Source organism: Pantherophis guttatus, chromosome 4 (assembly GCF_059756535.1).
Source record: "Pantherophis guttatus breed Tessera chromosome 4, ASM5975653v1, whole genome shotgun sequence".
Classification (NCBI taxonomy): Eukaryota; Metazoa; Chordata; class Lepidosauria; order Squamata; family Colubridae; genus Pantherophis; species Pantherophis guttatus.
The window spans coordinates 29,837,249-29,862,564 of record NC_142066.1 but is presented as its reverse complement, the minus strand read 5'-3'; the positions used below and the strand labels follow the sequence as shown (position 1 = coordinate 29,862,564).

General features: G+C 39.5%; 1 protein-coding gene across 3 annotated transcripts in view; it reads right to left on the bottom strand.

Annotated features, from left to right (window-relative positions):
• Positions 1 to 25,316, bottom strand: part of TNNT1 (troponin T1, slow skeletal type) — a 38,165-nt gene that overhangs the window by 8,672 nt on the left and 4,177 nt on the right. The window contains exons 2-9 of one of the 3 annotated variants that reach the window (XM_034423199.2): positions 19,385 to 19,435; positions 18,003 to 18,016; positions 15,434 to 15,472; positions 13,147 to 13,179; positions 10,803 to 10,824; positions 10,208 to 10,268; positions 9,876 to 9,992; positions 2,372 to 2,449 (exon numbers count right to left, since the gene is read on the bottom strand). In XM_034423199.2, the coding sequence (XP_034279090.1) occupies positions 2,372 to 2,449; positions 9,876 to 9,992; positions 10,208 to 10,268; positions 10,803 to 10,824; positions 13,147 to 13,179; positions 15,434 to 15,472; positions 18,003 to 18,016; positions 19,385 to 19,413 (393 nt within the window). In that variant the 5' untranslated portion in view covers positions 19,414 to 19,435. The remainder of the gene's footprint in view (positions 1 to 2,371; positions 2,450 to 9,875; positions 9,993 to 10,207; positions 10,269 to 10,802; positions 10,825 to 13,146; positions 13,180 to 15,433; positions 15,473 to 18,002; positions 18,017 to 19,384; positions 19,436 to 25,316) is intronic. The other 2 variants (XM_034423200.2, XM_034423202.3) reach the window with 2 other exon arrangements.

Genomic DNA, 25,316 nt, shown 5'->3' with positions numbered 1-25,316 from the left:
TTGGAACACATGAATGTTTTCATGTACAGGTACTCCTTGACTTACAACAGTTCGTTTAGTTCAAAGTTACAATGGTGCTGAAAAATTTGACTTATGACATTTTTCACACTTGACCTTTGCAGCATCGCCATGGTCATGTGATCAGAATTCAGATGCTTGGCAACTGGTTCATATTTATGACCATTGCTGTGTCCCAAGACCATGTGATCATCTTTTGCAAACTTCTGGCAAGCAAAGTCAATTGGGAAGCCAGATTCACTTGACAATTGTTTTGCTAACTTAAAAGCTACAGTGATTCATTCACTTAACAATTGTGGCAAGAAAGGTCATAAAGTGGGAAAAAACTCACTTAACAAATGCTTCACAACATCAGAAATATTGGGCTCAATTGTGGTCCTAAGTTGAGGACTACCTGTATTTTTGAGCAGAGAGAAGGGAATACAACTAGACATATAGGCATGATGAAGTGCCTAAGGACAGCCCACTCGGACTTTTGCTACATGAAAAATAATGATGGTTTTTCCTTCCTTCCAAAATAAAAATAATTGGCCCTACACAAAATGCAACGTCAAACTGCAGCAACCAATTTTAAGGCTGTCTCCAACATATGGCACCGCTACACAGCTGCTGTAGCCCTAGAGCCATTCAAAATGACAGATTTCACACAATGCATTACACTGGCCACTGTGGGAAACTGAAACAGATTGAGTGGCTAAGAACCCACTCATATTTATAACAGGCCCTTCCATTCAAGGGACCTCAACTACCAGCTGAATACTAACGAAGGCTCCTAAGATAGCTTTCAGATTCTGCTTCTCCTCTGCTCAGTGAAATTTCTCACATGCTAAAATTTGTACCTTCCCTCTTCTTGGCTCCATCCTTTTTTTTTTTAATTAAAAAAATGATGTTAAAACAATGGAATACAAAATAAAAATATTGACATGGAATAGTGATGGCTCTTAGAGTTTTTGCCACATTTTAGGTCTGATACTCCAGGGCATGGAACCCTGGAGGAACAGGCCTCAAATCTGGCAAAAATGCTAGCCAACCCCATAGTTTGTTCTTCCCAATGGGGCAGAGTGGCACCCTATGCTTCTCACCACACCCAAGGGAGCCACACTTTCTCCCCAGCACTCCACACAATGACCCAAGTGGTTCACTTTATTACCACAACTGGGAGAGTCAGGATTGTGGTTATTGAGTGAAGCCAATTATGGTTATAAGTGGAGGACTATCTGTAAAAGTCTAAGAGATCATATGAGTTAAAGAACCTTCACATTTCTTCCCTCGCCAACATAAGAAGTCTACTGATCATTCCTTTCTAAATATTTTTCCAGGCTCTGATAGACCTGGAACAATATTTTCTCATGAATTTAGTCTCATTTTTAAATCCTAAGAAGTATGTTTCACTTTTTTAAAACACTAGATTGAATGATTTTTTCCAAAATTGGATACTTTGATACTGTCAAAGATTGAACTGCTTTGTTTCTTTCAAACCTTAATGCTTTTCAACTTGCCAATGAGCTGGTGGGGAAGGAAGGGGGAAATGGAATGCCAAGAATGCATGGGGAGATCATAAGAGCTTTGAAGCTACCAAGGTCACCACTGTAGGTGCTTGAGAAAGAGATGGATTCTCCCCTAACAAAAAGACATCTCAGAATTGGACAATGGGATCACCAGGGGTGGGGAGAATGGGAAGCTATTGTTTAACTAGGCAAGTATTTGTGTGGGAAAACCAGAGTTGTTTTTGTTTCTTCAGTACCAATATGGCGTATCTGATAAAGGTTTTTTTTGGGGGGGGGGAATTCAAATCCCCCGAGAGTGTTTCCTTATTTTGGGTTCACTAGTCAGACAGTTGACAGATACTTCTTTCCATAGATCAGAAACAAAACCAATATATTACTAACTTTCATTTTACGTTTTCATATCTTATAAAATTGAACTCGGCTCCCATTCTAGTGCAATCTTTCAAAAATAACCACTAAAAACCAGCCAATTTAAAATGTTAATTCCTTGTTTTAACACAAGGATTCCAATAACAAAAATCTTCCTGGCTATTTCCAGACTTGAATTATATCAGTGTTGACTTCTCGTGTGATTCAGAGTCAAACTGCAGTTTCTCACTTATCGATCACCAAATATATACCTAGTTGATTTGGAAGAAAGCTGAAAATGAAGAACCTAAATTAATAAATTTAGACCTTAATACCTGCTAAGATTTCAAAGGTTTTACAATGTGAAATTCCTGGTGGTCTCTGAGCTTGGTTGTTTGTTTGCAGACATCTCACTACCCAGTTAGGTAACATCATCAGTGCATCGTCATCAGTTTTACATTCTTTTCTATTCCATTCTAGAAAATTATGATACTCACAGCAAGCTTGGCCTGTCGTTCCCGTTCTTTCTCAGTGCGGACTCGCTGTTGTTCAGCACGTTCTGCCCTGCGATGTTCCTGTCAAAGGACACAAACGAGGACTTGAACCAGTGGTGAAATGTAAAATTTGTTACTACTGGTTCTGTGGGCTTGATGTGTGTGTGTGTGTGTGTGTGTGTGTGTGTGTGTGTGTGTGTATGACTGGGTGGGCGTGGCCACCTTTTTTTTTTTTTACTTTTAAAAGCATTTTTTCTACAACCTTAAGAGGTTGCAGAAAAAAATGCTTATAAAAGCCTCTGATGATCAGGCAACTCAGCCGGGATCTCCAGAGGCTTTTAAAGGCATTTTTTTTCCTACAATCTCTTCGGCCGAAGAGGTTGTAAGGGAAAAAAATGCCTTAAAAAGGCATTAGAGGCTTTTTTTTTTTACTTTTAAAAGCATTTTTTCGGCCGAAGAGGTTGTAGAAAAAATGTTTTTAAAAGTAAAAAAAAAAAAAGCCTCTGATGATCGCATGGCTGAGCTGGGCATGTTGGGGGGGGGCGCAGGGATTTTTGCTACTGGTTCTCCGAACCACCCGCTGCCATCGCTACTGGATCGGGCGATACGGTCCAAACCGGGAGCATTTCACCCCTGACTTGAACTCTTTGCAGCATTCAACAAGGTGATTTCATCAAAGCCCATTTCACCCAAGGACAAGATGATGTATTCCCCACTCCCTTCCTTTCAGAAAATTGTGGAACTCTATTGGCAAAATGAAAGCATAATATGTACAGGTGGTCCTCAACAGACTGTAATAGGGCCTGGAATTTCTGTCATGATGGGTCATAAGCCAAGGCACCTACATGATTGAAAATACTATGACTTTTTTGCCATGATCATTAAATGAATTCTGGGTTATTTAAATAAATGTAGTGGTCGCTAAGTAGATGTATTTCTATGTGTGTTTTTGCTGGAAACTGGCCAGAGGCCAGAAACTGGGGAAAAAATCACGTAAATCATGGTGTGTTTACAGAATACTGCAACTGGCCATAAAAGTGAATCGATGGCCAAGTGGTCAAAACGGGGTCATGTGACCCCCACGGGAGTGTGCAGCCATAAGAACTCTGAAACCAGGTCGTAAATAACTTATAGGGAGTCTCTTGTAACTTCAAATGGTTGCTAAGCAGCCAGTCCTTAAGCGATGACCACCTGTATTTGAGAATTTCTCACAACTTTGTCTTCCAGCACCAAAGAACAGCTTCCTCTCTCACTCCTTCCATAAAATACAAATCAAATAAACTAAACTAAACTATAAACTAAAATGCCATTGGACATACATTTCTGGATTTCAGAGATCTCTTTCTGAGAAATGTAATGTGGGTTTGTGGGTATATGCATAACGGTTATCTTTTGAGAGCTGAATGCAATGAAATTTCATTTTAATGTATGCTGATTAGTGTACATTTAAAATGACAATAAAGTTCAATTCAATTCAATTCAATTCAATTCAATTCTACCCTACTGTACCCTACCCTACCCTACCCTACTCTATTCTATTCTATTCTATTCTATTCTATTCTATTCTATTCTATTCTATTCTATCCTTATTCTCCAGATAAATGCAAACTTTGTTTAGGAATGATCACACTTAATTATCTGGGAATGCAACTATAGATAGTCCTCGATTTATAACCCTTCATTTAGCAACCGCTTGAAGATGCAACAACATTGAAAAAAGTGACTTCTAACTGATCCTCACACTTATGACCAATGTAATATCCTCAAGGTCATATGATCAAAATTTGGGTGCTTGGCAACCAGCATGTATTTATGGCAGGTGCAGTGTTTTGGGTTCACGTGATTGCTGTTTGCGACCTTCCCAGCTGGCTTTTGATAGGCAAAATCAATAGGAGAAGCTGGATTCACTTAACTGCAATTATTTGCTTAAAAACAATGGCAAAAAACGTTGTAAAATCAGTCAATGTTCACTTAACAACCGACTTGCTTAGCAACAGAAATTCTGGTCTTAATTGTAATTGTACTAAGTTGAGGACTACCTGTATCTCATAATTTGGACTCAACTTGCATCATGGTGCCTAACCAGCCACCAGGTGGCAGTGAAGAGCAACATTTTGTTCCCTTGAAAGACTGGGTGTTCCTGATTTATTAAGACTCGGTGCAAGTTCAGTTTTAGATTGAATGCTATGAGTTAAAACCCATTTGTAATTGCTTTCCCAACTTCCCTGAGTGGGAAAGCAATTACAAAGACATTTCTACTTGTTTCAGTTGGCAGAGACAGCTGTAGAAAATTACAATAGAAGAAAACAAAGCAGAAAATGTATCAGTTAATACAGGTAGTCCTCGACTTACGACAGTTCATTTAGTGACCGTTCAAAGTTAACCCGGCACTGGAAAATGTGATTTACGACCATTTTTCACAATTACAACCTTTGCAGCATCTCCATGATCATGTGATCAAAATTCAGATGTTTGGCTAGCTGGTTCATATTTATGACGGTTGCTGTGTCCCGGGGTGATATGATCCCCTTTTGCAGTTTTCTGACAAGCAAAGTCAATGGGGAAGCCAGATTTGCTCAACAACCAGGTTACTAACTTATCAATTACAATGATTCACTTAAAACTCACTGAACAAATGTTTCAGTTATGAACAGAAAATTTGGGCTCAATTGTGATCATAAGTCAGGGACTACCGCTATACCAACAGAGAATAAATTGAAGAAAATAAATGGAGGCCAAAGAGTAAATAATGATCCACTTGGTGCACCAGGGAAATTGCGAAGCTAGGAGGCTGTGAGTTCTAATCCTGCCTTAAAAACAAAGTCATTTGGGTGGCCTTGGGCCAGTCATTCTCTCTCAGTGGTAGAAAGGAGGCCATGGCAAATCACTTCGAAAAAAACCATGCCAAGAAAACTGCAATGACTAGTCCAGGCACTGCTTTGAGGGCACAAATAAACATAAATATGTTCTAAAAAAGATTTCATGTAAATGAAAACAAAAATATCCCAAAGGTGCTTTTTTCAAGAGGCAATTGGACTTTCTGGTTTTTCTTCTTTGGAGACATTTCAGTTCTCATCCAAGAAGTTTCTTCACTTCAGCTCAGAGCTGAAGAAGCTTCTTCGATGAGAAGTGAAATATCTTCAAAGGAAACCAGAAAGTCCAGTTGCCTCTTGAAAAAGCATCTTTGGAACAAACATGACTTTGATGACTAAGAATCTCCATAGACAAAAATAAAAATAACTTTCCCAAACCGCGCAGCCCTCTCAACACCCCCCTCCAAAAACACCAGGATAAAACAAGAGATAGCAACACAAAGCTATTTACTATAAACCTATCAAAAGGCAGCCCCTCTGGCACTGCATTCAAAGAACAAAGGCACCAGGAGAGATAGAGAGAGAGACTCCCACAAAAACATGACAAGCACCAAGTTCGGTGATGTGCAGTCTGGTTGGCTTCAGGGCCCCTTGGGAATTGGACTTTATGGACTCTTGGGCTTGCCAGTAATTGGGCCGTTTGGTATAGGTGTTCAAACAGGAGTGGGGAACACTCACAAGTGCTAGTCCTGCTTTAAGTAAAGAAGCCAGCTGAGAAACCGGGGATCACAAAATCATGTGAAGTATTAGTACCGCTTTATAAACCTTAGTAAGATCAGACCTGGAATACTGCATCCAGTTTTGGTCACAACATTACAAAAAAGATGTTGAGGCTTTGAAAAAAAAATGCAAAGAAGAGCAACTAAGATGATTAAAGGCCTGGAGACTAAAACATATGAAGAACGGTTGCAGGATTTGTGTTTGGCTAGTCTAGAGAAAACAAATACTAGGGGTGGCATGATAGCAGTATTCCAGTACTTGAGGGGTTGCCACAAAGAAGAGGGGCTCAACTTATTTACCAAAGCACCAGAAAGCAGGACAAGAAACAATGGATGGAAACTAATGAAAGAGAGAAGCAATTTGGAATTGAGGAGAAACTTCCTAATAGTGAGGACAATTAATTAATAAACCAGGCTTGCCTTCAGAAGTTGTGGGTGCTTCATCACTGGAAGTTTTTTTTAAAAATAGTGGACAGCCACCTGTCTGAAATGGTATAGAGTCTCCTGCTCGAGCAGGTGGTTGGATTATAAAACCTCCAAGTTCCCTTCCAGCTCTATTCTGATTGACTAACTTGCTCTAAAGCAGGGGTGAAATGCTCCCGGTTTGGACCGGCTCGGGTGAGTAGGTAATGATGGCAGCGGGCAGTTCCGAGAACTGGTAGCAAAAATCCCTGCCCCCTCCCCCCCATGCCCAGCTGAGCAGCGCGATCATCAGAGCCTTTTTTTCCTTTTAAATGACTCTGACGAGCCAAGCTCTGACGATTCCAGCTGAGTTGCCTGCCGATCAGGCAACTCAGCTGGGATCGTCAGAGCCTTTTGAAAGCATTTTTTTACATGGTTTTACATGTAAGAAATGGTTTTAAAAGTAAAAAAAAAAATTGGCCACGCCCACCCAGTCACATTACCCACCACCACCACCAAGCCATGCCCACAGAACCAGTAGTAACAAATTTTAGATTTCACCCCTGCTCTAAAGTACTCTGAGCTGCCTAGCAAAAGATGGAGGAAGGGAAGAAGGAAAGTCTGGTCAAAGGGAAGATTTTTTTAAAAATGGCAGCAGGCAACTGAGATGGGGTAGTGGTGACATAACAAGAGCTGGAAATGAACCAGCGATACGGGAGGAGAAAGGAGGAAGATCAGGCTGGTTCCTGGAGAGACCAGGTAGGAAAAGGAAGCATGAAGACTGGAGCTAGTTTGGAAGGAAGGAGTTTGGAAGTTTAGATTGGGCTGGTGTGAAAAATGGGTGGAAGGTTAAGAAGGATGAGAGGATCCACTAGAGAAGTAGGGAGGTAGGTAAGGGAGAGTTTAAATTTGGGGGCTGTATACTGTATACAGGTAGTTGTTGACTTACAACCATTCGATTAGTGACTGTTCAAAGTTACAACAGTGGCCTATGACCATTTTTCACTCTTATTGTAGCATCCCCATGGTCCTGTGATTAAAATTCAGGCACTTGGCAACTGGCATGTATTTATGAGCATTGCAGTGCCCTGGGATCATGGGATCCCCATTTGTAACCTTCCCAGCTGGCTCCTGACCTGCAAAGACAATGGGAGAAGCCAGATTCGCTTAATAGCTGCAGAACTGCATGATTCACTTAACAACTGCAGAGATTTATTTAGCAACTCTGGGAAAAGAAGGCTGTAAAATGAGGCATAACTAACTACAAAACTGCCTTGCTTAGCAACAGAAATTTTGGTCTTTGTTGTGGTCGTAGGTCAAGGACTACCTACAGGTATAAAGAGTCAATTTGGTGTAGTGGTTAAAGACATCAGGCTCTAAAGTGGAAGACCATGTCCAGCTGAAGGCAGAAAGCCATCTGGGTGACTGTAGAACAGCCATTGTCCCTTAGCCCTAGAAAGAAGGCAACAACAATCCTCTTCTGAAAATCTTGCCAAAAAAGCTGGGCTTGTCCACGTGGATGCCGGATCTCAAAATTGACTCAAACACAGAAAACAAACACACCGACCTCACCCTTGCAGATCCTGTCACGTATGTGGCTAAATAAAAGAATCAGGCTGGGGTTGTAATTATGTAGCAGTAGATTTGTTAGCTTTTAAGGTGCCACAAGACTCCTTGCTTAGTCAATATGGCTTTGGTTCAATCTCTCAACAAATATTTGTTGTATATTCAACACATGATGTTTAAACACAGCTTCGATTGTTCTTAGACACCCACCTCTGCTTGGAATTGGGTGGTTAGACTTCAGTGCCTCAAGGCTATCAATGGGGCAGACACAGAGTCCTGGGGGCTTTCTGGATCAGCTTCAAAGAGCCTTGGTAGTACAGTGGTCTAAGGCACCCTGTTATTAAGCTGGTTATTAAGACCAGATGCCTGCAATTACTGCAGGTTCAAATCTCACCAAGGCTCAAGGTTGACTCAGCCTTCCATCCTTTCTAAGGTAGGTAAATTGAGGACCCAGTTGTAGGGGCAATAAGCTGACTTTGTATAAAATATACAAAAGGATGAAGGCTATTGCTGAGCACATTGTAAGCCGCCCTGAGTCTACGGAGAAGGGCGGCATATAAATCAAATTAAAAAAAAAATCATAGTGGAATTGTTGACCTCAACACTCCTGGAATCACAGTCTCCAGGACTATTATCCCTAGATGCCCTTGCCTCTCTCATGGCTCTAAGCCTATCAAAGATAAGGGTTAGAGGGTTGTCTCCAGAAGTTGTGAATGCTCCAACACTAGAAGTTTTTAAGAAGATATTGGAAAACGATTTGTCTGAAGTGGTGTAAGGGTTCCTGCCTAAGCAGTGAGTTAGACTAGAAGACCTCCAAGGTCCCTTCCAACTCTGTTATTCTGTTTTCCCAATGGGATATGGCCTGGGATCAAATGATTTGGTGTGAATAATAAATAGGTTATGCAATGCAAAAAGGAGCGTAGATGTGAACATTCATGTATGAAAAAGAAAGGTGTTCGACAAGGAAATTACAGTAAACAATTGCAAGTTTCACATAAAAACTAGAAGTAAATAGAAGTAAACCCATAACCTTCTTCTTTATTGAAGAAGGTTATGGATAGAGAAATTGAAAGACGTACAACTGTTGGTCAAGAAAAATGGACAACACATGGTCTGTGTGATCTGTGCATATTTCTCAAGAAATTATAAGATACTTCTTCCATGTTTCATGGAAATGCAAGGTGAGTATATCAGGAGAAGTATAAAAGAAAGCTGGCATGGAATTCTTAAGAAATATGTGAAGTAGAACACTGCCAAGAAGTAGAGCCAAGAATCAATAGATATAGAATTAACATGGACTGGACAGAAAAATATTCAGTCCATATTATTATAGAATACAAAAGAACTGTACTAATGTGGTTTGGTCATATAGAGTCAATAAATGAGATTCAGACTGCAAACCAAATACATGAAAGAACAGCAAATAGATCAAAAGAAATGGGAAGATTGAGAAAGTCCTGCTTGGGTAGAATGATCTCATTTTTATAACAAAACAGGTGAATTTAAAGAACAAACAGCAATGTATGAATTGGAGCACCCACTTGGTGGAAACAGGGATGATTTGCAAGGAGGGAATGTTACGGTATTATGCAAACCCTTTTCAAAGTTTATATAATACTGATACAGTTTGGTCTGTCTGTCTGCCTCTGTCTGCCTCTGTCTGTCTGTTTTTAAGGCAGTGTCTCCCAATCTTGGCAGCTTTAAGATAAGTTGACTTCAATTCCCAGAATTCCCAGAATTTTCCAGCCAACCATGGTCCCTAGACAAGAAGATTGGCCTTTGGGTTTCTTTTGTTTACTCCTTGAAATATTTGCCAACTGCCAGCAAACCGTTCAGAATTTTATCCGGGGTGGACAGCCCAGCAAAATGAACTAATTCAAATAGATATGTAAAAGGAAAACATGGCTGCCACTTCAGCATCAAGCTACACACAGAACTAGAACTCACAATCCTTGACATGAGGCCCACAAGTTCTTCCTCTTCTTTTTTCCTCTGCTCAAAGTGTACGTCAATGAGAGTTTGCAGTTCTAGGAGATCTTTCTCCATACGCTTGCGGTGGATGTCCTGTTCATCATCATCATCAGAAGGGAAAAAGAGATATAAATAATGAAAAAAATATTTCCTTCTAATATCTCTGAAGGACATTGTTGTCCTTTTGTGCTTGCCAAACTACTCCATCTGAAAGAGCTTTGTTCACTGGCAATAGTTGTAGATATGAAGGACTAGGAAATGCCCATTAGCACACTCACTCATGTAAAAAAGATTAAGAAAATACTCACATCAAAATCCACTCTCTCTCCCTCAGGGATTTTTGGAGGAGCTAACTGTGGAACCATTGGCCTTTGTTTGGGAAAGTACAGACCAAGAAAGAAGAATATTGTTAAATTGAAGTGTTCTTTTGGGTACCAATCCCACTTTCCCAACTATAAAATATTTAAATAAATTTTTCTCTATGGAATGATGTTGATTGGTGAACACAACCAAGTCAAGTTTTACAAACTATATAAGGATAAAACAATGCTTATTACCAGGTAGTCTTCAACTTACAACCATTTGTTTAGCGACCATCTGAAGTTACAAACAGCACAGAAAAAAAGGTAATCTATGACCATTTTTCACATTTATGACTGTTACAGTATCCCCATGGTCATGTAATCAAAATTCAGGGGCTTGGCAACTGGCCTGTGTTTATGACAGTTGCACCTGTCCCAGAGTCATGTGATCACCATGGTTGTAAGTCAAGGACTACTTGCAATCACATCTTTTGATCATAAGATTGCATCACGGAGGAAAAACGGGGATTTCATTGTAGAAAGACACAGGAGCTGAGGAAAATGATTGCAACACGACTGGGCTCTAACTCCTTTTTCTTACCTTGGTCTGGGACGTTCTTCTTCTGTGAGAAACAGAAGATAGAAAGACGATTATTAGATACAGAGAAAGAAGAAAACTTTGAACTGCGAAAGACTTGTCAGAGGTGATGCAGGAAACTGAATTATGCATAATCCTAACAAGGTATGGCACACATTTCTACACATTCATAAAAAGAGGCCAATTAGGGCAGGAATAAAAACTGGCTGACAATGTTGAACTTTCCTAGATAGACCTATATTTCGATAAAGTGACTGTTCTGCATTGGTCTGGTCTAGAGAAGTGTTCTGGTGACTGCTGAGATGTGTTTTATACTTGGGCTGGATAAATGATGTTCCAAGGCAGTCTTCACATTATTGTCGTCATCTGCCGAGCTATTCATTTAATCTTGGCACCCAATATTTTGATCAGTCCTGGGGGCGGACAACCTATCATCTTTCAATTGTTTCAGTGCTGCAATTTTCAGCAACACCAGTAAGCCAGAATGGAACAACTTGCTACTGTTAACTCACCGTAACCAATTCGCTGTAGCCAACTTGCCATGGCCAGCGCCCTACGGGACAAATCGCCATGGGAACAATTCAACAAATACAAAAGTTATCTTCATGTCAATGAAACCATGGCCACTAATAATAAAATAAAGAAAGTAAATCCAGAAATACAAGAGTTACAATAGTTTTGATGAAAACGTGGTTACCAATGATAAAAGTAACTGAATGAAACAATTAAAGCAGCATTGGATTGTCCCATGGTGAGTCGTCCTGCAGCGAGTTGGACATGGAGAATTGGTTGCAACGAGTTGTCCTAGACCCCTGCTAAGCCAGCACAGTGGTGAGGGTTGCAAGAAATGATAGTTTGAAGCAACTGGAGAGATCAAAATTGCCATCAACATTGGCCTTCTGTAGGGTTGCTTACTTAAAGTGGAATTGTTCTGTTCTGTTTAAATGGCCATTTAACCTTCAGAGCATCTTGCCAACTTTTCGTTGTCATTGTGTGATATCAATAATCCTTAGATTGCTTCTCTTAGGCAATAGCTCCCTTCTCTGCCCCCAAAAAGTGATTTGAAAACTCTGGTTTAAAAATTGAGCCTAGAGATAAGCTCTAAATCTAACCCAAACCCCAGAAATTACTCCATGAAGATAGATACCAAACAAAATACAGTTTTCATGATCTGACATTGGTTTGCTCACAGCCATGTCTATAGGTACTGGAAAATATCTACTACCCTCATTTGGGCTTCGATATGTTGCTTCCCTTATAGACATGGGAGGGGTATGCGTGTTCTCAGATATATAGATACATAGCGAGAACATATTGCTACACACTACATGCATGTATCCAGAACATACATAGCACACAGACAGCATCAGAGGGCCACGGATATATCTCTATAAAATATATCAGCCTGGCCTGTTTTTTTAGAAACCTGCAGAAATCCTTTTCTTTTGGGGGTGTGGATGGGTGGGGAGGAGGAAATATGGGTAGTCCTTGACTTACAACCATCTGCTTAGTGACCATTAAAAATTACAACAGCACTGAAAAAAGTGACTTATGACCATTTTTCACACAGCTGTTGCATCCCCATAGTCACATGATCAAAATTCAAACACATGGCAACTGCATATATTCATGACAGCTGCAGTATCTCGGGGTCATGCAATGACCTTTTGGGACCTTCTGACAAGCAAAATCTATCCATAGATAAGCTGATCCTCATTTTTAAAAACAAAATACCAAAATAAAAAAAAAAGGCTAATCCACAGATAAGCCAATTGTGAAAATTAAAATATACAACCATTTTCAGGGTTGTACATTTTATCTCTGTGTTGTACGTTTTTCACAGTATTAAAAATTCAAAGGTCAGCCTATCCACAAAGGGGCTTATACATGGGACTATATGTACCATAAGTTTCCCAGGACAGGAATGTTGCAAATATCAACCACCAATAGGCACCCAGCCTAAAGCATAGGAAGTATAAAGCAGGATTTCTGTTAAGCTCTAGAAAAGTTAGGAGTAAAAGGAGTCAGTTTAAAACCCAAGAGCATGGAAGCCTTGGGTCTCAGCTGTCAAAAAGCAATCAATGTTTTAAGTGGCTTCTGTTGCAGCATTACAACAAAGCTTTGTAACTACAATACTCCTATGACATCAAATTTCTGGGAAATTTCATCCTGAATTTGGGCCAGGCAAAGACAGCCTGTCAGCTGGCACCTTTTATCCAGCCTGTTTGCTATCTGAGACAATGATTCATATAGAATGAAGGAAATGATTATATCTTGGCCTCCCCAAGAGGTTTTCCCCATCCCACCCCCTCCCGAGAGGGAGAAATGTAGTGAAGGATAAATGTACCTGGCTCAGGAACCTGGTCAGGTTCTTCGGCTACTGCAAACAACATAAATCGCAGAGACAAGAGGTTGGAAAACAAATATTGGGCAGGGGGAAGGAGGAAGCAAGAACAGAGAAGGAAGTGGTACAGACCAAATCCAGGAGAAAAAGGTGAAAGGTAGTTAGATCAATCCATCTGTAGATCATTTTCCCCAAGCTGGTGCACGCCAAATGGATCAGATACAAGCTCCCTATTGAATTGAGAGCCAGAAAATCTGAAGATGATGAATGCAGGAGTCTGATACATTTAAAGAACACCAGGTTGGGAAAGATTTCATTTAGAGATGGAAAATAAAAGAATCTGAATCATTAAAAGAATGACTCATTAGCCAAAGGAAGGAAAGGCCATTCACTGTATCATGGATAGAGATTGCGTGGGGAGCAATCAAGCATATCCTTTTCCTTACTGTGACCAACCCATTTGTTCGTTTACACTCCAAAAGCCTCAGATTAAAATGCTGGGACCTTTTTTTCTGACAAAAAAAAAATGGAGGGGATGGACGTATGGATGTTAACTCCCAGAATTCTGGGAATTGAACTCCGCACATCTTAAAAGTTGCTATGGTTGGCAATTCTTGATTTAAGAAATCAAGCTTGTTGTTTCTTTGCAGATTTTGAATTGTCTGTTTTCAAACTTGACTGCTTTTTCAAGAAACCTTCCCTCATCCCTAAGCGGGACCAGGATATTATAAAGGATCTTAGGGTTTTTGTTGATAGCACATAATCCACTTGGCAAAGGCAATATGGGGCCACGTTCTGGTGCTGAGGCAATTAAAAAAGCCTGCCAGAAAATTAAAAAGCAAGATTGTGCTAATTCCACGTTATAAAAGGAAAATAACAGTAGCAAACACATTGACTTCTGTAACTGATTTATTTTCCCCTGGGCTACCTCAACATTCCCAGGACGCAGTTGCATAAAGTTTCACATATGCTAGACTCACAATCACATAAGCAGAAAATCACACTAACTGGCCCAGCGAAGACTTTTGAGGAAAGCACATTCCTGAGAAAGGCAGCGTGCATGTGTGTGAAATGTTGCCTGAAAATTTCCCCAAATTGAACTTATGGTTCCTTTGACTGCTCCTGTCTTGGTGGCAGCTTTGACTGGAAACCATCTTACTTTGAGTTACTGCCAGCCAATCAAATATCATACAGAAAATGTAGCCAATCAGCACTGGTTGTGCAGTAGTGTCCCTAAAAACAAATTGTCCTCCTTCAAAGAAGAGAAGAATAAAAAGATTCTCCCTGGTCAGATTTAAAGCATTAACAGCATCAATTTGCCCTCTGAGATGTTATCATTTTACTGCTATTCTTCCTACATTACTTAATGCTTTTTTGGACTCCTTGACTCCGAAACATTAAAAGAGGTCCCATTTCTTAAGGAATACAACAAATGTTTGTAGAAATAACTCTTGGCTCTGCACTGATTGAAAATGTGTGTTATTCGAAACGATCCAAAATTACTCAAAATGACCCAAAAAGTGCACTCAGGATGTTGTTTCTGGATACCAAAAGCTGAAGAAAGACATGTTGCAAAATTATCAGATGTTAGAATCTGTTAAATCAAAAGAGGAAAAACAAAAAGGGGAAAAAGGGGAAAAAAGAAAGAAAAAAAGAAAAAAGGGAAATATTTCAAGGGTAAATCAAACAGCTTCAAGCACATAAATGAGGGAATACAGATCATAAAAACAATATTGGATTTAAAAACAATATTGGATTTTTAATGGATCCAGCTATACTACAGAGCAACCTTCCTCGATCTGAAAAACCTGGCAGTCTGTTGTAATTCCAAACATTCTCCTTCAATCCCATTGGAATGGAGCCCTATCTTCCAAATCTTATTTACTATGTCCCACTCCCTTCAGGAAGGAAGAGAATTGCCGGGGGGTGGGGAGATCAGTTTAGGATTTGCCACTCCCATTATTGATCCTTATCATTCCCCAGAGTATCTGTTTCCAGTCACCGGATTCTCTCCAAATAATGTGTGACAAAGCGTGAGAGAGGTTCTCCACCTTGGTGCTGCCCTTGGACTTTATCAGAACAAGGAGAAATTGTTACCTGAACACTGAGGCAACCTGTCTTACTCAGAATGAGATAGAGGCAAACTCATAGGATTGCGGTTGGGAATAAGAATAAGTTGCAAAGACATGAATGGGACTACCATGTCCTGGACGGTTGAGAATCTCCATTGACATTTACTCCATAGTTAAGCACACCTTAACTACAACTGTGGACCTGATCATTGTCTCACCTTCTTCTTCTTCTTCTTCTCCAGCAGCATGTTCCTCTTCTTGATGGAACAAAGAGAAAGAGAGTGAGACACATGTGGAGATGTTCTTAAATTAGCAGATGAGGAAGAGATTTGGTGATCAACAAATACAGAGTATTTAGATCAGGGGTGTCAAACTCAAGGCCCGGGGGACGGATCTGACCCACGGGGTGCTTAGATCTGGCCTGCGGGGCCGCCCTGGAAATAGTGAAGGACCAACCTGCAGAGCCTCTGCCAGTGAAAACGGAGCTCGGGAGGGCTGCATGCAGCCCTCCGAGCTCCATTTTCACTGGCAGATGGTTGCAGGAGGCCGTCGCAGCCGAAAAGGGAACTCAGGAGCCCGTTTTCGCTGGCCAAGTACTCGTGCCACCACAGGCACCCCTAACACAAGTGATATCAAGCTGGCCATGCCCATCCTGCCCCGTCCCCCTACAAGGTCAAACACAACCCTGATGCAGCCCTCAATGAAATCGAATTTGACACCCCTGATTTAGAGATTGCTAATAATTGCAAGTTAGAAAAGATAATGGAAATAGCTATGGTAAATATATGCAATGATAGCCTATCTTTTAACATGGGCGCATAATAACGATAGTCTTTGATTTATAACTATTTGTTTAGCATCTGCTCAAAGTTACAACAGCGCTGAAAAAAGTGACTTACAACCAGTCTTCATACTTACAACTGTTGCAACATTCCCAAGGTTAAAATTTAAAATTGGATGCATGGCAATGGGCATATATGAACCGTTGTGATGCAGTGGTTAGAATGCAGTATTGCAAGCTAACTCTGCCCAATGCCAGGAGTTTGATCATCACCGACTCAAGATTGACTCAGCCTTCAATCCTTCCGAGGTTGGTAAATGTTGGGGGCAATATGCTGATTCTGCAAATTGCTTAGAGAGGGCTGTAAAGCACTGTGAAGTGGTATATAAGTCTAAGTGCTATTGCTATGTATTTACAATGGTTGTAACATCCCAGGGAATGCATCACCATTTGCAACCTTCCCAATCAGCTTCCAACAAGCAAAGTCAATAAGGGAAGCTGGATTTGCCGAAAACTGCATGATTCAATTAATAATTACAGTGATTCACTTACATAAAAACCATGGTAAAAAAGATTGTAAAATTGGCCCAAAGCAGTGATGAAATGTAAAATTTGTTACAACCGGTTCTGTGGGCGTGGCTTGGTGGGGGGGTGAGTAATGTGACTGGGTGGGTGTGGCCAACTTTTTTTTTTTTAACTTTTAAAAGCATTTTTTCTACAATCTCTTCGGCCCAAGAGGTTGCAGAAAAAAAATGCTTTTAGAAGCCTCTGACGATCAAGCAACTCAGCTGGGATCGTCAGAGGCTTTTAAAGGCTTTTTTCCCCCTACCACCTCTTTGGCTGAAGAGGTTGTAGAAAAAATGCTTTAAAAGCCTCTGACGATCCCAGCTGAGCCGCGCGATCATCAGAGGCTTTTTTTTTTTTTTTACTTTTAAAAGCATTTTTTCGGCCGAAGAGGTTGTAGAAAAAATGCTTTTAAAAGTAAAAAAAAACAGCCTCTGATGATCACGTGGCTCAACTGGGCATGGGGGGGGGCAGGGATTTTTGCTACTGGTTTTCTGAATCACCCACTGCCATTGCTACTGGATTGGGCAATCCAGTCCAAACCGGGAGCATTTCACCCCTGGCCCAAAGGTACTTTTTTCAAAAGGCAAAAGAAATGAAGAAGCTTCTGGATGAGAAGTGAAATGTCTTCAAGGAAAAACAAAGAAAGCCCAGTTGCCTTTTGAAAAAACATCTTTGGGAGAACCATGGCCTAGATGTCTGAGAATCTCCATAAGATGTTGTAAAATTGGATACAACTCACATAATAACTGCCTTGCATAATAACAGAAATTCTATCCCAGTTGTGGTTGTAAGTTAAGGACTACTTGTAACTTGCAGGACTACCTGTAACCAGCATCACATGTGATCACATTGGTCCAAGAGGGAACAAGTGAAACATCTGTCATGATGCAATTTTGCTCCTTTATCTACTCGTACTTGAATATGATACTGTGATGCAGACACAAAAGAGCAAAGCTTGTATTGAGATATCACAACACCCATTTCCACCTTTTGGTATCAGCCTGGTTAGAGACAGATGTTTATCCATGTGATCTGTCAAAGTCTAAAGGATGGCCTTGAAGCCTTTTCCAAATTCACAGCTGCCCGTTAATTTTCAATGCGATAGATCTAGAAAATGTTTTGATGCATTGGGAAACTTTTCTCTCAAAGAAGTTGACATTGTTATATAGCGACAGGCAAAAATTCCATGCAGAAAGTAAATAAAGAGATATCAAAGCTGGATTTTATGATGAGAGGAGGTGAGCAAACTGGGACATTGGTCTTCAGGTTTCATTACTCTGAATTAATAACAATGACAGCTTTCTGATACTTGCTATATATTTAAGAAAACCAGTGGAAAAACAGACTATTGTTACAACTATGTTTTAAAATTAGAAAGAAACTGAAAAACTACTCCTAGAATTGAGGAAGTAATAATGGGTGGATCAGAAATCCCTTACCTTCCTGCTGCTCCCTGGGAAATAGGAATCACAGTTGGCAGAGAAAGAGACAAAGAGAATGAAAGAAATTGAGAGTAAATATGAATAAATCCTTTATTTATAAAACTGTAGGCACATTAACTGTAGATAATGAAAGAATGTTGAAATAGCATTAGCACAACAATAGCATTTACTCCTATACGTGGTGGCTCAGTGGCTAAGACACTGAGCTTGTCGATCGAAAGTTCGGCAGTTTACCGGTTCAAATCCCTAGTGCCGCGTAATGGGGTGAGCTCCCATTACTTGTCCCAGCTTCTGCCAACCTAGCAGTTTGAAAGCATGTAAAAAATGCAAGTAGAAAAATAGTGTTCCATGCGCCTTTGGCATTTAGTCATGCCGGCCACATGACCACGGAGACATCTTTCTCCATTCAAAGTTACAATGGGATTGAAAAAAATATTTATGGCTGACTGGTCCTAACACATTACAATCCGTGCAGCATCCCCACCATCACATGATCACAATTCAGACATTTGGTAACGAACACATATTTACGACAGTTGCCGTGTCCCAGGATTGCATGATTGCCCTTTTCAACCTTCCCAGCCAAATTTCACAAAATAAAGTCAATGGGGGAACCTGGATTAACTTAATGATCAGATGGTTAACTTTAAAAAAAAAATGCAGTGATTTGCTTAACAAGTATGGCAAAAATTGTAAATTTGGGCAAAACTCACTTAACAACAGCTCTGCTTTTGGCCCCAATTGCAGTCGTAAGTGTAGTGTCTACCAATGCTCCCCAATATAACATGAATAGAGATAAGAATCCAATGGCAATTAAGGTGGATGTTTTGGAAGGGAGGTAAAGAAAATGGGAACAATTGTTATTTTCCTACATTTTCCTTGTTCTATGAGATAAGAAATTTGTTTAATTTACTTATAATTAATTTTCTTAAAATTGTAAATTTTAAATTGTAACTGTAAAAACTATTGCTGGGTGTAGGTGCTGAAAAAATGAATAAATTATAAAGCTGATTCAGGCCATTTCATTAAATAGGCTTTTTAGCTTTTATATCTGCTTCACATCTTTTTGGACAAGTCAACCATCTATTTGCAATTCACCAACCTGAAATACTAACTAATGCCATATTTCAAAGTTTAAAGCTGCAGTTTCAAGTCAGTACACTTTAAAATATGAATCTCAAAATTGAATCTGAAGGCGAATATTATGTAAACTAAGCAATTGCCCCAATTCTTCTAAAAATCCTCAAATCCAATAATAATCCCACCAGAGAGTGTCATTAATAACCACAGAAGGAGAATTTATATGGGAGTACTTGAAAATGCCCCAAACTTGGTACATATTTAATTATACATTTGGGATTGGATGTTGATCTACTTACTCCTCGTATTCAACTTCTTCGTCAGACATGGTGGAAGTTGTTAGGTTTTATCTAGAAGAAAGAAATAGATAAGCCATAAAAAGGTTATTGTTTTTTGTTTCTTTGCAGGTGAGAAAGATTGTGGAATTAAATCTCAGATATTATCTCTGACAAACGACTATGGAAAGGCTATTAATAAACCAGTTTCATTGCCATAATTATAAGAATCACAGTCATATTTATTTTTAGCATTGCTATTATGATCATTTTCAGCACATTGTCTTGGTTTAAAGCAGTCTTCATGACAGCAATAATGAAATAGTTAATAATGGCATGCTTAACCGCCCCAGGCCTGTTGCTCCAGGTTCTGACCGAGAGCTCATTCTAAATCCATGTGGAATCCTTCGACCTTTTATGGTATGGATTGTAGCCAGAGCCAGTAAAGAGACAAAGAAGGACTGTGATCAAAGACAGCAGGCTGGGTATGTAGGAACAAGGTTAGGGAAGATAATAGTTTCCATCTCAATCTATTTTTAATGTTTCCCATTGCTGAGTCCATAAGGGAATACAAGTCCTTCCAATGCAGCAACCTAGCCATCAGATTTATGGGAAGAACATATCTGGAGGAAAGCAGGTTTCGGTTGGATATTAGAATATAATTGGATCCTCGTAGGAGAGAATCTGGGAATGTAACTCCACCTTTCCTTTTACTGAATGGGATTATTTTCCTCACACGAGGCTTCCATTGGCTCAACTGGGTAGCCCCTATTTTCATTTATATCTCACCCTTTCTTTACAGCAAGGGCTCACAACCGTTTTTGGACCTGGGACTGCACTGAGCATTTGAAATACAGTCGCAGGTTGGAGGCTAAACTTCAAAATGAGGAAGGGCCTAGAACAAAAATGGCATATTTTATTTAAATTGAATGAGAATTATATTAATATTGTACTTAACAGCCTCTTCTTTGTTGCATTAGAGGGTTACATTTCAAGAGCAGATTCTGAGTAAAGTTGTCATTATCGGAGAAAATTTTTGTGATATATATTGCCTAGCACCTTTTTATTCCCAACAATCTATTTGAATAACTGAGGTACTATTTAACTGTTCACTCTTTCTGCTTCCCTCTTTTATCTTCCCAGCAATTGTTTGAGGTAGATTAGACAGAAAAAATAGGAATTGCTCAAACCTAGCTAGCAAGATATGTGACCGAGAGGAGGTTTGAACCTGATTTCCTCCTCCTAACTAGAATCCGATGGCTATTTAGTGCAAATGTTCACAGTTAGTACTACTTAGAAGAACTGTACATTGCCCTGGTACAAGCTTAAAGGGCTTGTCAACCTGGTTTAATTTTCTTGGTCATCTTCCAACAAAGAGCTGGTTGCTATAAGGGGGCAAAATTTCCCGTCTAGTTGGTCTTCACCAGTGTGGGTTGCTCCTGGTTCTGTCCGGTTCTATAGAACCAGTAGTAAAACTGGTGGGAGCCTCCACCCATCCACCATGATGTCATCATGGGTGATCTGTACATGCCCATAAGCTTCTGCGCATGTGCAGAAGTGTGTCCATGTGCGGTCCCTTTGCGAACCGCTAGTAAAGGTAAGTAGAACCCACCGCTGGTCTTCACGCCAAGGAAATGCAAGAGAAGAGTTTATATCCTAGGCCTGTGGACACTTGGAAAATCTTTTAGAAAAAGTGATTTGAACTTCACTGAAATGCAACACACCTGCATTTTTAAATGTGTTGTTATAATGACAGAGAGCTGCTGGGTTTGCAAAGTCCAAAGTATGCAATAATACTTCCAAATCATTCTTGCAAAGAATATCACTTGTATACAGTATATCAATAGAAGAAACTATGGAGAATTTGTGTTTTCAGGGCTGTGGGCCAAAAGAGGAAGAGGAAAGATTTAATATAACTTGTGAAAAATCCTAAAATGGAGTAATAAAGCACCAGAAATAAAATGTGCATAAAGAAACTTTTCACCAAATAATCATTGCAAACAAATGTAGCTAATATTGGAATAAAGTATGTACTGTAATATAAAATGTATCCCAAGTGTGAATATATTGAGAATCTATCCCAGTCTGAGATGAAATAAACAATTTTAGATATCAATGCTTCTGTAACAAACTTTCAAGTAAAATATAGTATCTCTATAATATAGCAATATAATATGTAACAACTTTACCCAGAGAATAGACACTGTATTTATTGTACCAGAGTTAGCAGCTTCTAAACAATATTAAAACTTGTAGCAATATAAAAAATTAAAATAGAAAAAAGATTTAGAATACATACATTTTACTAGGAGGACTTAAATTTGTTATGATTGTCAGGAAAGGTATATACCATTGACTTATCTGAGTGCTTTGGCAATGTTCACACAACATATTGTGTGGTTTACTGGGGTACAGTTTAGTGACTTAATTGTCTGGGTTCCCACCATAAACTAACACTCCAGCTAGATTTTCAAAATCTAGCATCAAGCCACAAATAGCTGGCCCTCATTTAGCTTAGTATCTTAGGCAAATGATGAACAACTTATGTAAACTATGGGTCATATTCTTTGGGCTCAGTAGCAGGTTCATTTACAAGAAATATCTACTGTGTATAGAAGTGGCTGAATATAATAGAATGGATTTAGCATTTTAGTGTTCTAGTAAGGGTTGTCTGGTGACCAGGGCAAAAGATCAATACAATACAAATGTGACAGGACTTCAGATGGATACTGGTAGCTGCTGCATCTTTCTTTTCTTTGACACTCCCCCTCAGATGCCCCCAATTGCGTCAACAATTATTAGCTAAAAATGAAAATCATAGAAAGCATTTAGCCAATATATATTTTCCTCATCTAAAAAGGACAGAAGTTGTCTGGACAAAATACAACACAGAGTAAGAAAATAGAATGAAATATTGGAAGAACTACTAAAGGACATTTAAGCCTTAGGGAAAAACATTTATATGTTAAGTTGTCCCTTTTCCAGTTGGTGATATATAAATAAAATTAAACTAGTTTCAATTGGTTTTCTTTTGAAACATGATATTGATTTAAAAATTGGCTGCTAGTTGGATACTCTTCTGTAGTGTCCCAGGTCTCCTTGAAGAGGATCCATTTAGGATTGAACTGGGGTGAGAATAGAAATAATCTTATCTCCAAGTCCTCCCTCCCAATTTAGTTTGTCTTGGAGGTCCTGAGTCTGCTTCATATTAAGCTCCAATTGTGGAAGTCAAGAAAAGGATGAGGTTGTGAACCCAAAAGCATTATAACTGAACAGGGATTGAAACCTTACATGAGTTGTCCCAAATAGGATTGACACAGGAAGTATAGCAAGTTATCCTTGTCTTTTGTCAGCTTAGTGATGATCTGCATTTGCCAAACTTCTGTGTCCCTTCATCCTTCAAATTCTGATCTGCCCTACTATTGAGCAAGGTTCACTCAGTGCCTCAAGGAAGGATCCTACAGATTTTGGACTTGTATGAAAGAGCAGTTAGGTCCAACTTTCTCCACATTCCTCACACATCTTTGCAGACTTCATTTGACACAACCAAATGGGGAAGGGCATTTTGTGCTCTCATTGGAAGCAGCTGCTGTAAAAGGTCAGGCATACTTTGGAAGTGCTATTGTTTCTCAGTTTCCAGTTTGAATCTGCTTCCTCTGTGCTAGATCTTTAAATAACTTTGACCATGCTGGGTGGCATCTGTATAACTTGCCAAGGCAGAACCATTGTCTCTTGCTACTGTTCAGTCGACCCCAAAGATGGGGTTCAATAACTTGACAAATGAGTTGAAGTATGTAATGGAAGCTTTTCTTAAAATAATAATAGAAGCATAGAGTTGTAAGGGCTTAAAGAGATCCTCGAAAAACCAATGACATGATTTCTCTGATGCAGCGTTAAATACATTTTCTTCCTGAACTTAAGGTGGGGGGGGGACTCTGAATTATTATTTACTTGTCTGGCAATGGAACTGAAGCAAATGACTTGTATGTTGGATTGTCATAATACATAAACATAAGCAATCATCTTTCCTGCTGATTACCTTTCGGACAAAGGTAGCCAAAAACTAAGTGAATTTTATTCTACTTTGATAGTGTCTGCACCATTCAGGGAATAGAAAGCATCCAACTCAACTTTTAAACCTAATTCAGGCACACTGCAATGCTGAATTTGGTTACTGAGAATTAAATCCCAATGAATTCAATGGGCATTTTTCCCGTAAAAGCACAGGTTTGCATCCTTAACTGGAGTAGAGTTGTATAAGAACTTAATGGATTTCAGTGAGAAACTAAAGATTAAAAAACAACAACAATGAATTAATTCAAACACAGCCAATCTTCTACTACAACTTTGCTTCTCTCTTTTTTTTTTTAACCAACAGGTTCTTCAGTATGAAAAAGTACGAAAACCATGATCTAGAGCAGTGGTCTCCAACCTTGGCAACTTGAAGACTTGTGGACTTCAACTCCCAGAATTCCTCAGCCAGCAAAGCTGGGAGTTGAAGTCCACAATGTCTTAAAGTTGCCATGGTTGGAGACCCCTGCTCTACAGGTCTTTCTCCCTTTCACCTAACTATAGTAGAAACATGGCTCATTGATTCAATATGGGCTAATTCAATATCTCAGGGGCTGCCACAAAGAAGAGGAGGTCAATCTATTCTCCAAAGCACCTGAAAGCAGGGCAAAAAGCAATAGATGGAAACTAAGTAATCAAGGAGAGAATCAATCTAGAACTAAGGTTAAATATTCTGACAGTTGAAACTAATCAGTGGAATGACTTGCCTTCAGAAATTGTGGGTGCTCCAACACTGGAAGTTTTTATGAAGAGTTTGGAGAACATTTGCCTGAAATGGTAAAGGGTTTCCTGCCTGAGTAGGGGGTTGGACTAGAAGATATCCCAGGTCTCTTCCAACTACATTATTCTGTTAATAAAGCCAAAATTCAATCAACCATGGATGATATGGAGAGAGGGGGAAAAATTCAATCTGAGATGAGTTTCTATACATTCTGAGATGGGAATGACCCTTACTGGCCTTTAGGTAAACAGAAACTTTTGATCAATATGTGGACTTCACATATGAAAATTGAGGGATGTATTTATTTATTTATTTCTCACATTTCTATATGACCTTTCTCACCAAAGTGGCTCTAGGGAATGCTTCAGTTCTTAAGAGAAAAAAAAACAGTGGTTTTAAGTTCCCATGGACAGTGACCTAGTCTCTCAAACTTCATGACTGGGTTCAAACAATAGGGAAATGTAGGCTAGAATGGAGTCATCATTGAAACATAATAAAAAACAACAACCCACAAATAACTTTTAATGTCTTGTGTGAACTTGTATACATTCGATCTCCAATTGTTTATATGATTTTTGAAAAACAATATTGACCCCAATATTGTTTTTGTTCTTCTTTTAGGGAAATCTCTCTCTCTCTCTCTCTCTCTCTCTCTCTCTCTCTCTCTCTCTCTCTCTCTCTCTCTCTCTCTCTCTCTCTCCCTCCCTCCCTCCCTCCCTCCCTCTCCCTCCTTCCCTCCCTCCCTCCCTCTATCACTATCTCTATCTCTATCTCTATCTCTCCTCTCTAATTGTCTATCTATCTGGGGAGGAAATGTACAGAGAAAGAAGATATATACGAAGCACAATTCTCTGAAATTATGCCACTATTGCTCAAAATGTGATTATGTATTTTAATAATCCTTTGCAGCTGTGCTGCAAAGAGCATTTAATTTCTGTGTATGGATATTTCTCTGCACATATTCAGCATGAGTTTAATATTTTATTATTCAGTTTGATTGTCCCCAGGGCAGCAATGAAAGAAGATCAAGAGTCGAAGAAATTCAGTTTGGAACATAATTTCTAACCAACTTTGTGGGGGAGATAGGAATCTTAAGATTTTGGCTGGAATTTGAGAAGGAGGTTCAGCTGTGAACTATATTAGGCATTTTAACTGACCTGGATA